Source organism: Parambassis ranga, chromosome 17 (assembly GCF_900634625.1).
Source record: "Parambassis ranga chromosome 17, fParRan2.1, whole genome shotgun sequence".
Classification (NCBI taxonomy): Eukaryota; Metazoa; Chordata; class Actinopteri; family Ambassidae; genus Parambassis; species Parambassis ranga.
The window spans coordinates 9,203,374-9,219,555 of NC_041037.1; the positions used below are offsets into that span (position 1 = coordinate 9,203,374).

Here is a 16,182-nt window from a genome sequence, read left to right on the forward strand (position 1 = left end):
GATTGTACATCATCATTATTACATTTCCAACCTCCACCCACCAAACACCATGATAGGGTAAAGTGAATGTCTTAAAACAATCATTTTAAAACTTGCAACTTGCATACAGTGTAGCTTGGCACACACTCACAAACACACAGCTCTCTCCCTCACACACACATACACATGCAGGGGCTCTGTATCATTGATTCTCATCAGAGAGGGGGGGGGGGTTACTGCACTTGCACTCTCAGGGCTAGCTCATTTGTCAAACCCATATTATTTTGGCAATGTGGACATTGCATTTTAATGTGCAAAAGAGAACCAATTTAGATGACGTAGGTATAGGAGGTTGAGGTAGAGGGACAGACCTGGGGGAGAGGGAGAAGTATGTAACCAGCCTGATTAAATGTGATGGAAGATGATGGGTAGTGCAGTTTTTTCCTTTACAAAGCCTCAAAGATTTGTAGGCCCTTGTGCAACCCCTGTCCTTTTGACTGGGTAGAGCTGATGCCATGTGATAGGTCCTTCAACAGCCAATTAAATTGGGAACATTTGTCAGAGACAACCAAATATAGATGACTGCATGTCACAGACAGCCAGTCTCCTGAGGCTTTACCTCCCAGCCAGAAAATTAAAACTTACATGGCACAACTCACTTACTCATAACATTTTCAAAAAAATATATAAGCATAATCTTGAAAGTTAATTCTTAAGCAAGTGCATATGGCTATTAGAATCTGCAGTAAAATTAAGAAATCTTCTAAAAGCTCAGGTGTTGATTGTACAGGCTGGTCGTTGGCATCGAGTATTTACACTGTCATGGTACTCGCAGTGTGCATGGCAATACAAGCATGCTGGTGCTTGCCAGCTATTGCCACAAACCCCATTTCAAATAACCAACCATCCAAAGTGCAACCACACCCATATCTTACTTTTACAGGCTTTGGCTGATCTTGGAAACTATACTGTTAATAATGTATGTTCTAATTTACTACCTCCCCAACCCACCCTCATAGTGTGTCTAGAATACAGCAGAAACATTTTACACTGTCCTCTCTACAACATGCCAGCCAACAGGTTTTTCCTATCAACCACTCTTGATAAAAGGCATTGATGTAGTGACTACACAGTTTCTTACTGTAAATATACAAACCAAAGCACACACAGTTTCCTGTTTCTGTTCTAGGACCAAGTGTTGTACATTCTAGAACATACCGGACCGGGCATGGAGAGCCCTGGAATCTAAAGCACGTTGACGTTAACTCCTCAACTTACAATACAACAGTGAAAATGTAAAGTATATATAGACAGAATTGAATAGTCCATTCATTTTGGTGCTTTTGAGCACACACACAAAAAAGAGGTGGGCATAAGAAAATTATGCTAGTACAGTATTGATAGATTATGCTTTCAAATGTAAAATAACCTAAACAAAAATAACATAAAAACAAATATTAGATTGCATCTACATCTACTATACATCATTTAAGCTGCTTTTTGATCCCCATCATATCATTTAGAAAATATCTATTCATCATCAAATATCTACTCTACTAATTATATTACAAGAGTCCAGTCACAGGAAATAGAAAAATATCAAATATCACCAGTGATGATAAGAAAACATGACAACCTGAACAAGCAGAAATATTGCTGTGGTAACCACCATTGTCCTTTGACATCAACGAGTATCATCCCTCTTGACCTCTTAGTGTGTGCCCTGAAAAATCAGTATGACCTGGCGTGGGGAGTGGGAGGGAGTAATTGGGGTTTGTGTGGCGGGTTGATTTCTTGGTAATGTCAGATAGCTGTGTCCCAGAAAACTGTTGTCTGTGTGGGGTAAGGGGGAGGACGGATCTTCTTGGTCCCGCTGCTTTTTCCCCAGCCTGGGAGGACAGATGCGCTCTCTTGCTTGCAGTGACTTCGCTCCTGGAGCCTATCCTCATTCCTGTCTGGAGGAGGCGGCCTCTCCAGAGACCTCTGCAAGTGTGGGTGTTGTCTGGAACGGATCTCCATGCAGAGGGTGCGTTTCCTCTCGATCTGCTCGAGCATGGTGGTGTCACCACATATCCATGGCATCTGGGGCATCTGAGAAAACAGTGTACACAAAAATTTGTATTGACTATTCATTAACTTTTTCTTGGTCTGTTGTACCTTGAATGCGATGCTTTTACTGTACATATCATCATACAGGCCACTGAGAAAAACAGGTCTGTGAGAATCAGGAAATGAAACTGAAGGCATCAACCAAATCTGCATACCTGACTTTGATGTGCCTCTGTTACTCTTCTTTGTGGCGTTCCCATCGGAGATGGATTAGCAGGCATTGAAGGTGAGCGACCATACTTGGATGCTTTCAGATCTACAAAAGAAGAAAAACAAGCTAAGTCAGTTGAGTAGTTTAGTAGAGAGACAATGTCTCCCTTGAAACTGAGGTCTTAGCCCTCACCATTTCCTGTTCCTATGGTCATCGGAGGGCTACCTGATGATCTCCCATGGTGAGTGGGTGTTGTTGTTGTTGATGAGTGCTGTCCTGACATTGTGCTGCCATTCCTCTCCTGTGCTTTTGACTGGTCCATGTTGTAATGTGCTCTGTTTTCTCGTCGGGGTGTGCCGTCTGATCTGTAACCTTTATTATCACTCTTATAATCCATTGCTGAAGGGCTCTTGGTGCTCTTGATATCATAATGATGCTGATCGGAGCCATTCAGACTTCTGTCTTTGCTGTCCCGTCTTACCTCAAGGCCGGTTCTGCTCAGATCTTTGCTGTCCTGCCTAGGTAAAGGAGGAGGAGGAAGATCTCCTCCATTGTGGCAGCTCCGATCTCTCCCGTCATACCTGGATTCAGAACTAGACCCAACCCTATCCCTGCTTCTGGATGTTTCTTGTCGTGGTACAATCTCAGGCGGCTGATCTATTCTACCTTCATGTCTATGTTCTGTATCATTCCTTTCTCTCTCTTTGCTCTCCTGACGGGGTAACAAGTCAGGACGGTGGTCTTTATCATGCCTATATTCTGGTGCAGTTCTTGGTCTATCTTTGCTCTCTTGTCGGGATAGAAGCTCAGGTGGCCTTTCCCTGCTTTCATGCTTTGAGTCCACACCATTCCTGGCTCGCTCTTTGCTGTCCTGTCGGGGTAAAAGCTCAGGTGGCTGATCAAGCAGTCTGTCTCTGCTTTCATGCCTGTACTCTACACCATTTCTGGCCCTTTCCTTGCTGTCTTGTCTTGGTAACAGTTCAGGAGGCTGATCCAGAAGTCTGTCTTTGCTGTCCTGTCTCAACAAAGACTCCACTCCATGGCCCCCACTTCGATCTTTGTTATCTCTCCCCGGCAATAGGTCGCCATTGCTAATTCCTCTATCCTTAGAGTCTCTTCTTATCAAGGGGGCGTGTTCTAAGGAGCTGCAGCTCCTGTCTTTGGAGTCCCGTCTGACAGGGATAGGCTCTACGCTGCTGCAGCCCTGGTCCCTGCTATCCCTGCGAACAGGTGGCGTATCTACACTGCTGCAAGTGCGGTCTTTACTGTTGCGTCTGTGTTGCAAAGATTCAACACTGCTGCTTCCTCTGTCTCTGTCTTTGTCTCTGTCTTTGTCTCTGTCTTTGTCTCTGTCTTTGTCCCTGTCTCGTCGATGAGAAGACTCTTTGCTGTGGCGCTCCTTAGATTCACGCTTGGACTCTTTGCTGTGGCTGTGGCGTTCCTTGCCTTCTCGCTTGGACTCACTGTGAGACTTGCTTTTGGACTCAGCTGAAAAAAAAAAAAATTAATTTAATTAAAAATAAAATAATTGACATTTTTATGACAATATTATCAGATAAACATTTGTGGAGCAAATTATCAGAGTTAGTGAAATTATTGCTCTGCTTGATGCTGCAATGCCAACACAGTTCCACTAGGTGTCACCCACTAATCACTAAAGCTGCAGCAGTAAACCTAAGGAGCAGAATGAATCGCATTCTATGTGGGCCAGCAGGCACTCTGTATATGTATTGATAATAATATAGGTGTTGATAATAATACACAATAGAATATGTGTTCTTTTTTTTAGCATTTTTACTGTTTGTACAGCAACTATGCAAATGTTGTGCATGGTAGCACTATAACAAACATGGTTACCAACAACACACCCATCCTTAACATTAACATTATGTCAGTGTTTTGCTTTTCCTACTTTGTTTTTACACATTAACGTGTGTGAGTTGACACTGCTTTAGAATAAAAAGTCTCCAGCCAGAGTGCATGGGAAATGCTAATAGGGATCTGAATTTATGTCACTGATTCAAAGCTCATAGATCATCACTGCTTCAATAAAAAAATGTGCGTGCATGATTGATTTCCACAGGGTTATAGCCCTGTATAGTTTCTATATGAGCTTTAACCTACAGTACCATGCACAAGCATCTCCTGTCATGCCCACATGTGTCACACATGCCATTTTAGTGTGTGCAGATGTACTATATGTGTGTATGCGTGTGTGGTGATTAACCACTTGGTAAGTGGGTCAGCCTAGCTGTTGCTGCTGCTGCTGCTATCGCCTCAGAAAGAGAGAGAGAAAAAATTAACCTCCATTCCTCTACAACCTCCATGCATGTTAAACCGTCTGTAGTCAGAGCAACGCACTCAACCTGTTAGCCCCGTGTGACGCTTGCACACAGGTGTTAGGATAAAGAGACTTGTCATCGCAGCCCACTCTTGATGCACAGATAACAAATGCAAACACTTTACAAACCATATGGGGCTGGAAGACAATGTACTGCTAAAGAGCTACTTGGTGAGACACCACAGGGATTTCCTGGCACTTGTGCACCTAATAGAAGCCAGTAATTTGATATATTTTATTAAGACAATGTATAGAACTGCCATGGTTATACAGCAGATGTGCGCCAATTGGAAGCTGTATCTATTTACTGTCATAAATTTTCTCAGCTTCCACCATCCTCATCTGCACAGCTGCCCCAGCTGTGTGATTGGCTGAATCATGAGTAAAGTATGCTCCGATTGGACAGAAATGAGAATCTGAAATCCTCTGATCAGGTGTAGATTTGAGTTCAGAGGCATTCATATCAGCAGCTCATTGCTCCAGTGTGGACCGGCATGTCCTGAGCTGTGATTGGCTGCATTACCCACAGGGAGGGAATCTGCAAATAAGAAACAGGGATTTCTCCTCCTTCCACTGTTGCTATGATGTAGTTGCTAAGAGCACTGACTAAGGATGGATGTTGATTCTTTGAAGCTCTTTCATGATTTATGTGCAAATGTTCTTGAATAGCACTCTTTTTAAATTCATTTAAATAAAGATTCTAGTGTGATAGTTTTTTAGGCTGCACATGCATGTTGACCTGGTCTTAAGAGGGATGCATCATTACATGTCAACTATAGAGTTAACTGCTCATTCTAAATGATTAGATACGGTGTATTAATTCATTAGCAATGCTTTTAAATAATACATGACATACCTCTGCATGAACTTTATTGCTCTTCATGCATTTATGAAGCACTCCTCTTGCTTACTTAGTTTGCTTTTATGGCTTCATTTCGTCATTTCTTATTCATTTACATTAAGTACATTAGATTTATAGTTATTTGAACATAGATATAATGACTGGATTATGCATGAGAACGAGAAAGTCAATTTATCTGATGTTTGTTTGTATCATTTGAATATTTGCACAGCTAGGAGAGCATGTTCTTTTCCTCCACAGCTGTGTTGATTTTGGCACTGTCTTGACTGTGGCATGAATATCTGTATTTACATGTGATGTTTACATATTTAAAATTAATGCTGCCTGATGGACTAATGCCATGAGTAGGTTTGAGAGACCTGCTGTCCGCTTTAGTCTCTAATCCCCTCAGATTAAATCATACGATCTCTATCAGCCTTGGCTCTGTGGGCCTAGATTTAACAAATGGAAGGTTGCAGAGTGCTGCAAACATAATACTGTAAATGTGATGCATTCTATGCAGGGATTCCTAAATTAGCAGGGTTTAACTTTTTTATGCTGTTACTGTGTTTATTTGTGCTCCCTCCAGGGTTTACCACAGCCAAAGTATTTAGACAAACACCTTCAGTTTGTTAGTGTGGGACTTTGGAGCGTCTTTCTAACTTCTCATCTCAATTTGCCATTGTTATAAAATAAAGATACATAGACAGAAGATACAAGATGCAATTACAAGCTATCTACTCTCATACATAAATATGAGACATAAATAAATGAATGTAATTTGTGCCTGTTGTTTAACCACATCCCATAAGACACATGTGTGAAATGACTTACTTTCTCCAGGCTCTTTAGACTTTCTGCCACTGGCGTTTTTCTTCAGCATGTTCCTGCCTGTGGTGAACAGGTTGGTTAGTTCATCTAATGGGCTAGTGGGTGTCCTTGAACGGCCATTTGAAACATTCTGCATAGAGCCATGGAGTCTTCCTACACCGTCTTGAGGTGGCGAGCCTTTGCCGTGAGGGGTGGCAGAAGCGCTACGTGGCAAACCACCAGGGAATGGCATTGGAGCGTCAAAGGGAGGTGTACGCATGAGACTCAGAGGGGTGAGACAGCGCCCCATGCTGACTGGTGACGGGCAAGCAGAGTGGCTACGCTGATAGGATGATGATGAAGAGGATTTATAGAGGGTGCAGGGTAGAGGAGGTGCAGAGGAGCGGCCAGAGACAGTGAGCGTTGGGGTGGCCGTGAGCTCCCTACGGATGTGTGCAGAGGAGGGCGGCTCGGTGGAAGAGGTTGGGGATTTGCTGTAGGACTGGTTCTCCAGCATGGGCAATTTGGTTACATCTAAAGGGGTGAGGGGAGACTCATCTGAGTTGGGCGAACACTGTGCTGGTGCCGGTGGGAACACCAACAGTGGAGGCCGATGTGTGAGTAAGTTTGGAAAGGGTGCAGGAATGTCACAGAGGGGAATGTTTCGAGGTGTGGAGCAGCGACTTAGAGGCTCAGGGTCATAGGGTGCAGGAGTGGGGCATGCAGAGCGACATCCCACGGGGTCAGTGCGGTACTCCATATCATCCAGAGCTGGGTATTTCATCTCCTCGTACACAGACTCCCCTGGCTCCTCATCTTCACTCTTCAAGGTTTCCCGTGTTCCAACATCAATCCCGCCCATCTCTATATAGACAGGTTCATCTTCACAGTCGTCTGTAGGGCTTTCATCGCTCTGTGGAGGTGACGTGTTGAGTTCACAGGGGGAGGTGACATAGTGGAGGGGTTTTGAAGAGCAGACCCCACTGCTTCCATGGGTTTTGATGTAGGACTCGTCAAAGGAAACGCTCAGTTGTGTATTGGGGTTTCTTTTGGGTTTGGGTGGGGGCACCCTCCGGCAGTCCTCACTGCATCCTTGAGCTGCTAAAAACAGAGACACAAAGTCAATTTCATTTTATTACCTGCATCAATATACAGTTCAGTTTATTTCCTACTTAGTTTGTCATTTGATTTATTGTAGTCTGTGATAAACATATGACTAAATTATCATTCGCTAATCAAGTGTATCATTAGGATTTAAATGAAGGCTGCTTCACTTCTGTGGGTCAGTTGTAGGTCAGCACGTACTGCTGAGAGCAGTATCTTTAATAGTTGAGGCATATGCACGTTTCTAGGTCACATATATGGCAGTGGAGCAGTATGCGAGTATAGTATCTGGGTCACACACACACACACTGCGAAGCTTCTTTTTGATAGTGGTGACGTAGCATTGCAGTGTGAATCTCTTTGGATGTGGTGCAGTGAGGCTTTGGTACACTGCCTAGCTACTACTGTACAACACAGTATGCTTCCGATGCTACCTTACTGACAGCAGCCAACGTTTTTTTGTACTATTGAGCTGCTCACAGTCTATTTCTAGGTCAGACACTGAGATGTTTGGATGGGAGTGTCCCTTTCCTCTGACAGGCAGTGGGAGATAAGTGTAGTTAAGAGCTGGACCATGTCTGAAATTTTCAAACTGCAGATTTTACACCTTTAATAATTCAGATGCCAGATGGCCCAGACACACTCATACTTCCCGGTACTGTATGACTCACCAGCATCACTACATGCATTCACATGCATGCACACACACACTGCACATGCGTACACATTCCAATACTAAAATTAGGACAGGCATGTACACATTTTATAGCACACACACCCCCATCCTCTAAAGGTCTGCAAGCATTCGGCTTATTTGTGTTCAAAAAAATTAATATTATGTATATGTGTGTGTGTGCATATATATATATATATATCGAAAATCACTAGATAAAAATGCAATATATTCTTTAATCGCAATTATACTTAAGGTTATTTCCTCATTACCGCCTCCTAATAAGATGCTAAGAGAAGCTTTACCTTGGCCCAAATGTGTTTCTGTTGTGTGTTCTCACGATGTTGTGCAGTCTTTTCTTGAAAATATATGCAAGCCTACGTGTACATACAACTGCAATGTACAGTACGCTGCTACTACTACTACTACTACTACTACTACTACTAGCAGGACTGCATGGTGGATGCTGAGATCTGTTTCAGCTCTGATGATGAATCCCACTCCTTCAAACTGTCCTTTCTCCTCTACTCTCCTTTCCCCTCTCTATTGCTCCCTCTCTCCCCCCCTCCTCCCCCTGTAGCGGATGTGTTTACCCGCAACACCCTCCCCCCCCTCCTCTCTCCTCCTGGGGAAAATGAATCTAGGTCAATCGCTCCTCCTGAATGAATTCTACTCTGAAAAGCTCCACCCCTTCCCGCTAAAGCGCCAGCTACAGAGCGCACATCCCTCCCCTTTAGCCAGGGACACCCCCACACTCTCGCCCTGATTGGCTCTGACAGCTCAGACTTCAGCATCTCTGGAGCCCCATTGGCTTGAGCTGCTGAATGATGCTGTGATTGGCCAGGCTGCAGGGGGTCTTGTTTCTGTGGGATGGTTGCCGTGGTGCCCAGGAAGATCTGTGTGCACATAGAGAGATCCCCACCAATCTGAGCCAGGCTGGGCGACTCCCTAAACATCACGTTGTCAGTGAAGCATCCAAACCGATATGGAGCTTCCTGCAGCCTCTAAATCTTTTTGCCACCTTTGTTAAAGGTTATTTTTTTGTTCTATAAACATCAAATGAAACATGAACAACACATTTTAATTGTTTTCTACACACTAACACTCAGCATTCCTTTGCTACAAAAGCAAATGTCTGTGTTTGTTTACCTCAAAAATGTTATATCCTACACATGAACTGTTTACATGTCAAGGTTGTAACTGTCAAGACCCTCCTGCCAGCCCTATATGCAATGAGAGTCTGGCAGCTAACTGTTACCCCTTCTTCCTTACACAGATCTGATACAAACACCTGATGATTACATGCATAAACCAAATGGAACTATGTTTGCATGGAAAGCTCAACATACACCAGAGTTCTCCTTTTACTCTATAAGATGTATTTGTATTGTATTGTATTTGTATTTTTTTTTTTAGGATATATTGTTTTTTTAAAGAACACAGCAAATATTTCGATCTTGTTCAATTGTGAATCAGGGTGTGATTACTGTAACTACTAGTGTAACATGTTGGTATACAAATTTGAATGTCATCCTACCTTTGATTATCTTTGATTATCTAACAGTAACAGTAAACATAGACGTTGTATGTATGTACTTTTCCACATCTGTCATATTGTCTAACCATCTACAGCTCCTTATCAATTTGCAGCATTGTGAAGTGTTTACTGCACAGCTAGATGTCATGTCATTGTAGGAGAAACAATGTTGAGGAGGGCACTCCGTAGAGCAGCTATATTTAGCCCAGCAGTTTGGTGTGAAGTGCCACCACCACTCACCATCACATCTCTCCCCGCGGCAGGTGGACATGGGACTGTGGTCCACCGCCTCAGACGACATGCTCAGCTTAGTGGCTGGATCCCTCCTGGGTTTGGGTGGGGGCTGTTTCCTAGAGGTCGGACTTCCCACTTCCTCCTCTCCTCCGCCACCACTGTTCCCACCGCCGACAGAGTGGAGAGACTGGGAGCGTACGGAGAACCCCTGCCCACAGGCGATGGCATGCAGGTGGGGCATGGGCATGCGTTCCTGGGGGTCTGGCATGGTAATCGAGCCCATACGCAAGTGCTTGCCCTCAGTTGCTATGTCCTCACCCGTTCTAAAAAAGACGAGAGGAGGGAGAGAGCAAAGTCAACATAAGTATGAGTCATAAATTCAACATATTTGATGCAAAGAGGAGGCAAAAAGGCAAAAAACAGAACCTGAGTCCCTACATCCTCTTCTATATGGTGTTTCTGTCATAACCCAAAATATACATAGCCATCTTGTCATGCTTCCATTTGAGTAAACATATGTGCAGGCGTTTGTGCATTGCAGTCTTAAGTGGCTCAAATGATGAGTGCACTAAGTTAACAATAATGGATGTGTTAGTGCCACTGGCAGTGGCGCCTCTTTCTGGGCAAAGTATTGATTTGAGTTTATCCCTGGATATGACTGATGCCCCCCCCCACACAAGCACAGACTAAATGACACCGTGGAAGTCCCCCAGCCTGTACACAATCAATCCCTATAAATGGATGATTGGCCTGAATGGCGTGTTAATGATGTCTGAGTGTTGTGTGATAATGGGGTAAAGAGAGTTTGTGTGTGTGTTTGCAGGAAAATGTGCTCAAGATCTGTGTTTGTATGATTTCGTAATGTATTTAAGCATGATTGGCACTATTTATTTACTATACTACTATCATATACTGATATATGATATGTCAGAGATATAGATTGAAACAGATTTTGCATGTGAGCTTAACGTGTGTGAGAGAGAGAGACCCCTCAGCCTGTGACTTTGCTGACTCTGACTCCTCTCCTGGCCAGCTGCTGAACAGAAGGTGCTTGGTGGGTTGGGTTCATTGGTCAGGGGCTTAACTTTGCCTAGCAACAGGGTACCCATAGAAACCAGACACAAAACCAGCTGCCGCTCCACAACAATAATAAAGTACATGTGCACATCACAACACTTTGGCATGTGCACATATATAAAAAGGTCTCTTTAAAAATGACATGCATGATGGAAAAAAAAGTGGGTGGTTGCTGCAACCTGTGAAGCCACAGTGGCAATGTGATAAGAAAAAACAGAACTCCCAAAAAAAGGTACAGAGGTAAACAATAGATTACATTTTGTGTTATTTTCTTTAGAACATTCATGTTTGTGTTAAATGTATCTAAAAATATGAACATACAAGATTCAGCCACAGGTGTCAGCAGCACAGTACAAACAATCCCTCCCTCTTTTATGTTTTGGTTGTGCATCTGCTCCGACATGCACACCCATATACATGGGTATGGGACTGTGTATGTGTGGGTGGGTGGGTGGTTGGGTGTGACTGGAGTACTGGTGACTGGGTTATTTATAGGATATTTGCCCAGTGATTGGCTAGAGGACAGACCACAGGTGCACTTGGACCAGTTGGAGTTGACTTGTTGTCGGGCAGCTCTGGTTCCCTCACTGTGACACCATGTGACAGGAAAAAACAACATCGCAGAAACAAACAAAACACTGAAGGTGATACAGAGGAGAAAAAAGTAAAAAAAAAAGATGCCTGCCTGCAACTGCATATGTGTAAGGTAAGGTAAGGTAAGGTAAGGTAAAGTAAAAGTAGAAGACGGCTGTCGGTTGGAATTTGCATGCACATGTAAATATAAGTAAATGAATGAGTGCATCTGTGTGTGTAAGGAGTGGTTGTTATGAATACTCCTAGAGTGAATTCGGGCCATTGCTGAGTGTGTATGCGCCTGTGTGAATAAGTTGTTCTTCTGCTGAAACACAATAAAAGAAACCCAGAATGAGATACAGCAGCAGGCAGGAAGGCCCGCCTCACTCAAAGCCAACGTGCTGATTTGATTGGCCTATGGCTGTTCCAGCTGTCACCAGGCAGAACACATCTCCTGCAACTGAGCTCACACTTAATCTCTCTCTAACAGCTTTTTTTTTTCCTTTTCCCCCCTCACTCTTAAACACACGTGCTCTAACAAGCTCTTTCTCCTTCACACAATCCCACAAAGCTCATTTCTTAATATATTCCCTTTTCCTGTTATTCATGCCCATGCATGCCATGTACACACGTACATACATACTTACACACACAAGAATTCTCACACTCTCCCAACACTCATTCAGTTACTGTAAAAAAATATGGGTCGTCTCATTGACCTACTTATAGGTCTCATAAAATATCCAGCTATTTTTTAGTCTCTTCCTCCAGTGACTATGTATTAATGTTTTAGCTTTGGCAACAGCTAAGAGACAGAGTGGACATATAGCAGGACAGCAGATCCTTTCTCTTTCCTCTGACATCACCCTATCGCCAAGGTGGTGTGCAAAAAAAAACCCAAAAAACATGCAGGCACGGAAATATTTCTTTTTTGTATTTTTTTTACAATGCACTGTGTCGCCAGGCAGTCACAGTAACAGCTCTTTTGAATTGCATGACCCTTTGACAGAAACGTGACAGGGTTCAAAGTGTTCCTGGATAAATAGGTTAAGAACAACCACATCTGGACACTCTGAAACGCTCAGCCAACGAAACCACATCAGTGTAATTATTTGATGAACAGATAAAACAGATGATAAAATATTTTGTGTCAGGCAGACACAGACCCAGAAAACAGTTATTTTTAATTTAGTGGCAACATGGGTTCACATTTTTCCATAACCGTCACCAATGCAAAGTGGTGTTTACAGCATCAGAACAGATGGGTGATCAATATCCTCTCTAAGTACTATTCTTTACTATAAAGGTAAGTCATAGTGTTTTTAGACGCCATCAAATGTCTTTAATTTAAGATTCTGTCAGTTTTTGGACGGGCTAAAGCAAGACAAATGTCCACAAGTGTTATTTGAAAACCCTTTACTCTGTAAATGTCCTGTTATCATCTCCAATGACTCAAAGACCCAGTGCTCGCTATTCTACCCCACAACAGAAGCACGCTGTATCCACGTGTTAGTCATGTTCGGAGTGTGTGCCTCTTATTCGGTCGAAGTTTCAGGAAGCCACACAGTGATGTTGCTACGCACATGCTTGTTCATCACAACATCCAAAATGAGACGCAGCGGCACATGTTTTTACACTCTAAAAGGCAGTTGCAATAATTTCCTAACAATGCTAATATACTGTATCTTGACAAACGGTCCTCGCATTCTAACACACTTTCTGCCACAGCTCAACCCCTCCCCCTTTTTTATTCTTAATTCTAAAAGCTCTCAAAATTGGAGCAGTGGTGACCTCCACACAAGGACAAGTCCTAAATAAGTCTAAAAGTGAAACATTAATTATCCTCCATAGATCATGGCTTGCACCAGTCCACACTTGTAAACTCCAAAATATAGCAACCTGCCATTGCCACAGGGACCCTCTGGCCACTTGTCCCATTTCCTCACAGCCTCATATCAGAGTGAACTCAGTGACACCCTTGCATTTGCAGAAAAGAACAGTGTGCTGTATTTGGGAGGCACTGGTTAGGTCCATATGTTGTTTAAATTCGATTTTTTTTAGCATGCTTGTTTTCCTCCCTACCTCCTTATGGCTTCCTCCTGTTTTCTCTTCTTGTCGTTTTTCTCCTGCAGGAATGTCCTATTTTTCTCATTCCTGGCGTGGTCCAAGTTCTGAGCTACCAGGCCGTTGTAGGCTCTCAGCCCATTCTCCTCAACATATTGGAAAAAGCTGAGAGTTTCCTCCTCTTTGGAGCTCATCATTCTTCAAGTGTATCCACTGCATTCTGATGAGAAGACATGGAGAAATATTACCACCACACGTTATATATATGAATTTATTCTGAATGCAAAACAAGTTTGCAGCCTTCACTTTTCAAGGGCAGAGATAGAAGACCTATAATCACACAACCTAGTGTAAGTGTGATGTTTTGTTGTTGCTGTGGAGTTGACAGCTTGTGGAAAGTTTATGTTGAGGCTTGCATCATGTGTCCCTCAGAGAGTTGCACCATCTTCCTCTAACATATAGAAAATCCTCACATATTCATAGTCTCACTAGCTACAATTACTCATAGCCTTCTGTTTCGCCGTAGATCTGTAGCAGCTGCTCATTTTCTCAGTTTTGTTTGCACATTTTCTGGCTGGAATTACTGCCATGTGAATGAATCTGGGCTTTCATCTTCTGCAGTTGTACTATCTGTTGGGCTCAGATGTGAAAATATTGCACTCCCAGGACCAATCAAATCAGCACAGAAAAAAAGAGACTGCCACACATTTTGCATATACATACATAATTTTAGATCCACAACTACTCTCTGCTTCAGTTACTCCTCTCTGCCTTTCGATTCTGTGAAAAGAGTATTACTGACTGCATCGTTTTCATAGGAAGGAGCACGGATGTGAGAAGAAGCCACATTAACACAATCATTCTGTGATTCACTCCTAAATCAGTTTATAACAGCACTGTCTGCAGCCACTTAGGATGCTCTGGTTCAATGTGCGATGTATGAGCAGGATGCATTTGCCTGGAAAAAAAAAGCTACAACCGCATGCAATATGGTACATACAATGTGCAACGGCGAATGTAATATTTGGACAGGCCAGTGCTGGAAGAGAAGAAGACAGTGCATGCATTTTATGTAGGTCAATGTTTTCAGATCTGCCTAAGACTCATGCTTGTTTACGTGTGAGAGAAGCACTGAGTATGAGTGTGCAGAGGGAGGGGGAGGGGGCTTGTGATAACTGTATGTATGTTTGTGCATGTATCTGTGTGTATGTGTGTGTGTGTAGGGAGGCAAGGGCAGCAAGGGGGGTCTTGGAGGGCAGCCAGATGGAGATAGCATGGCCAACTGAGGCCGGCCATTGTCTGGCCATCCTCAGCATCCCTCTACCTCGTGTCTGTCTATCACTAAGTCTAACATGTGGACTAGGTCACTGGGTTTATCTCGACATGATGCATCCTCAACACTATTTTTTTTCCTTTTTTTTACAGGCACCAGGATCGGTGTGATAACAGCAAAAAGACAGAATCACCATCTCAAAGCTCAGGGTTCAAACTAGGGCACAGATGACTTGTGTCAGGTGGTGTAGAGATTTTTCCTCTGATTTCAAGGTCTTATCTCTGCTGCACAGGAACAGTCTAAGATCTAAAGCTGTACAATAAAAAAAACAAGCCTTGGTTTCTGAGGAGAAATGAGGTACACCAGTTTGAGGTGCAGCAATGGGAAGGCACAGTTCAAACAGTGTTTGAGCTGAATTAAGCCAGCCTGCCTAATCCCTGTAAGCCTGCTGCAGCACTCTGCACTGGAATCAGCTTGTTTATCACAGTGTTTTTATCAACCAAGCCTTTCACATTGGATTGTCCTCCCTTAACTCATTGATGTAAAATGCTATTATTATTTGCTCATCTCTATAAAACCTGTCAATTTAGGCACCAGGTTTTTTTTTTTTTTTTGTAGCTCCTGTCTTACTCTTTCCCTTCGCTTGATGCATTATCTCTTATTTTTCCCCTCTATCTCATCTTCTTCCCCCATCCTTTACCCCAGTTGACATGGACTGCAACAGTTGGAACACAGAGGTGAATTAAGAGTAAATGATGGTGGCACAGCGTTTCTGTTTCTAGGCAACTGTGTCACAGGCGAAGACCAGTGTGGATATTCAAGAGACACAATGTCAAAAAAGATTGCAAGGCTAAGAGTCTGGTGACTCTGGTGACAACATGCGTGGGCGTTCGTGCACGTACACACACCCAACCACACACATACATAAGTGCATTGCAGTGGACCATGTTAAGATTGTCTTTTTCTTGGTCTAGTTTACACAGGTGCTGCTTTTTGGACTTTATTATGTTGTAGAGCATCAGTAGAAAAGTCATTCATATTGTGGCATAATTCTTTGTGGGTTTGTGGGCCAATTCTGTGTATGAACAAGTGTAATGATTAATACTTACAATAGGGCTGTGTCCTTGCTAGTTTGTGGACCAGCGAGTCTTCTTTCTTCCCCTGATGAGTCCACTGAGTGCTAATGAACTCTGACCTATGCACCAGTGCACTATTCCACATTAATCCACATAGACTTCCATCCATTGTATGGTCCAACTGAAGGTGTACCTGTGACCCAGGATAAGGATGCTGCTAGAAGGGAGCTGGGCCATTGGATGCCCAACCCAATGCTCCCTCCCCTGGGCAGAAAGGGGAGATTTGACCCCCTCCAATGCAGATGTTGCCAAACTCCAATCCAGCTGCCAGCTTCACTTC

At 43.3% G+C, this 16,182-nt stretch overlaps 1 protein-coding gene across 1 annotated transcript; it reads right to left on the reverse strand.

The window, feature by feature from the left end:
* Window positions 1-1,209: 1,209 nt before the first annotated feature.
* On the reverse strand, window positions 1,210-13,707 carry nyap2b (neuronal tyrosine-phosphorylated phosphoinositide-3-kinase adaptor 2b). Its single transcript, XM_028427483.1, has 6 exons — window positions 13,512-13,707; window positions 9,786-10,102; window positions 6,238-7,332; window positions 2,432-3,727; window positions 2,244-2,344; window positions 1,210-2,070 (listed from the first exon to the last, which is right to left on the reverse strand). The coding sequence occupies exons 1-6, from the start codon at window positions 13,688-13,690 to the stop codon at window positions 1,783-1,785; spliced, it is 3,276 nt and encodes a 1,091-aa protein (XP_028283284.1). The 5' UTR covers window positions 13,691-13,707; the 3' UTR covers window positions 1,210-1,782.
* Window positions 13,708-16,182: the final 2,475 nt, after the last annotated feature.

Bases quoted from the DNA above. Each gene is read 5' to 3' on its own strand.
- nyap2b (XM_028427483.1), bottom strand. From the start codon at position 13,690: ATGATGAGCTCCAAAGAGGAGGAAACTCTCAGCTTTTTCCAATATGTT. The intron at 10,103-13,511 runs GTAGGGAGGAAA...CGTCTTTTTTAG, and splicing joins CAGGAGGAAGCCATAAGGAG to AACGGGTGAGGACATAGCAA. The intron at 3,728-6,237 runs GTGTCTTATGGG...TTTTTTTTTCAG, and splicing joins AAGTAAGTCATTTCACACAT to CTGAGTCCAAAAGCAAGTCT.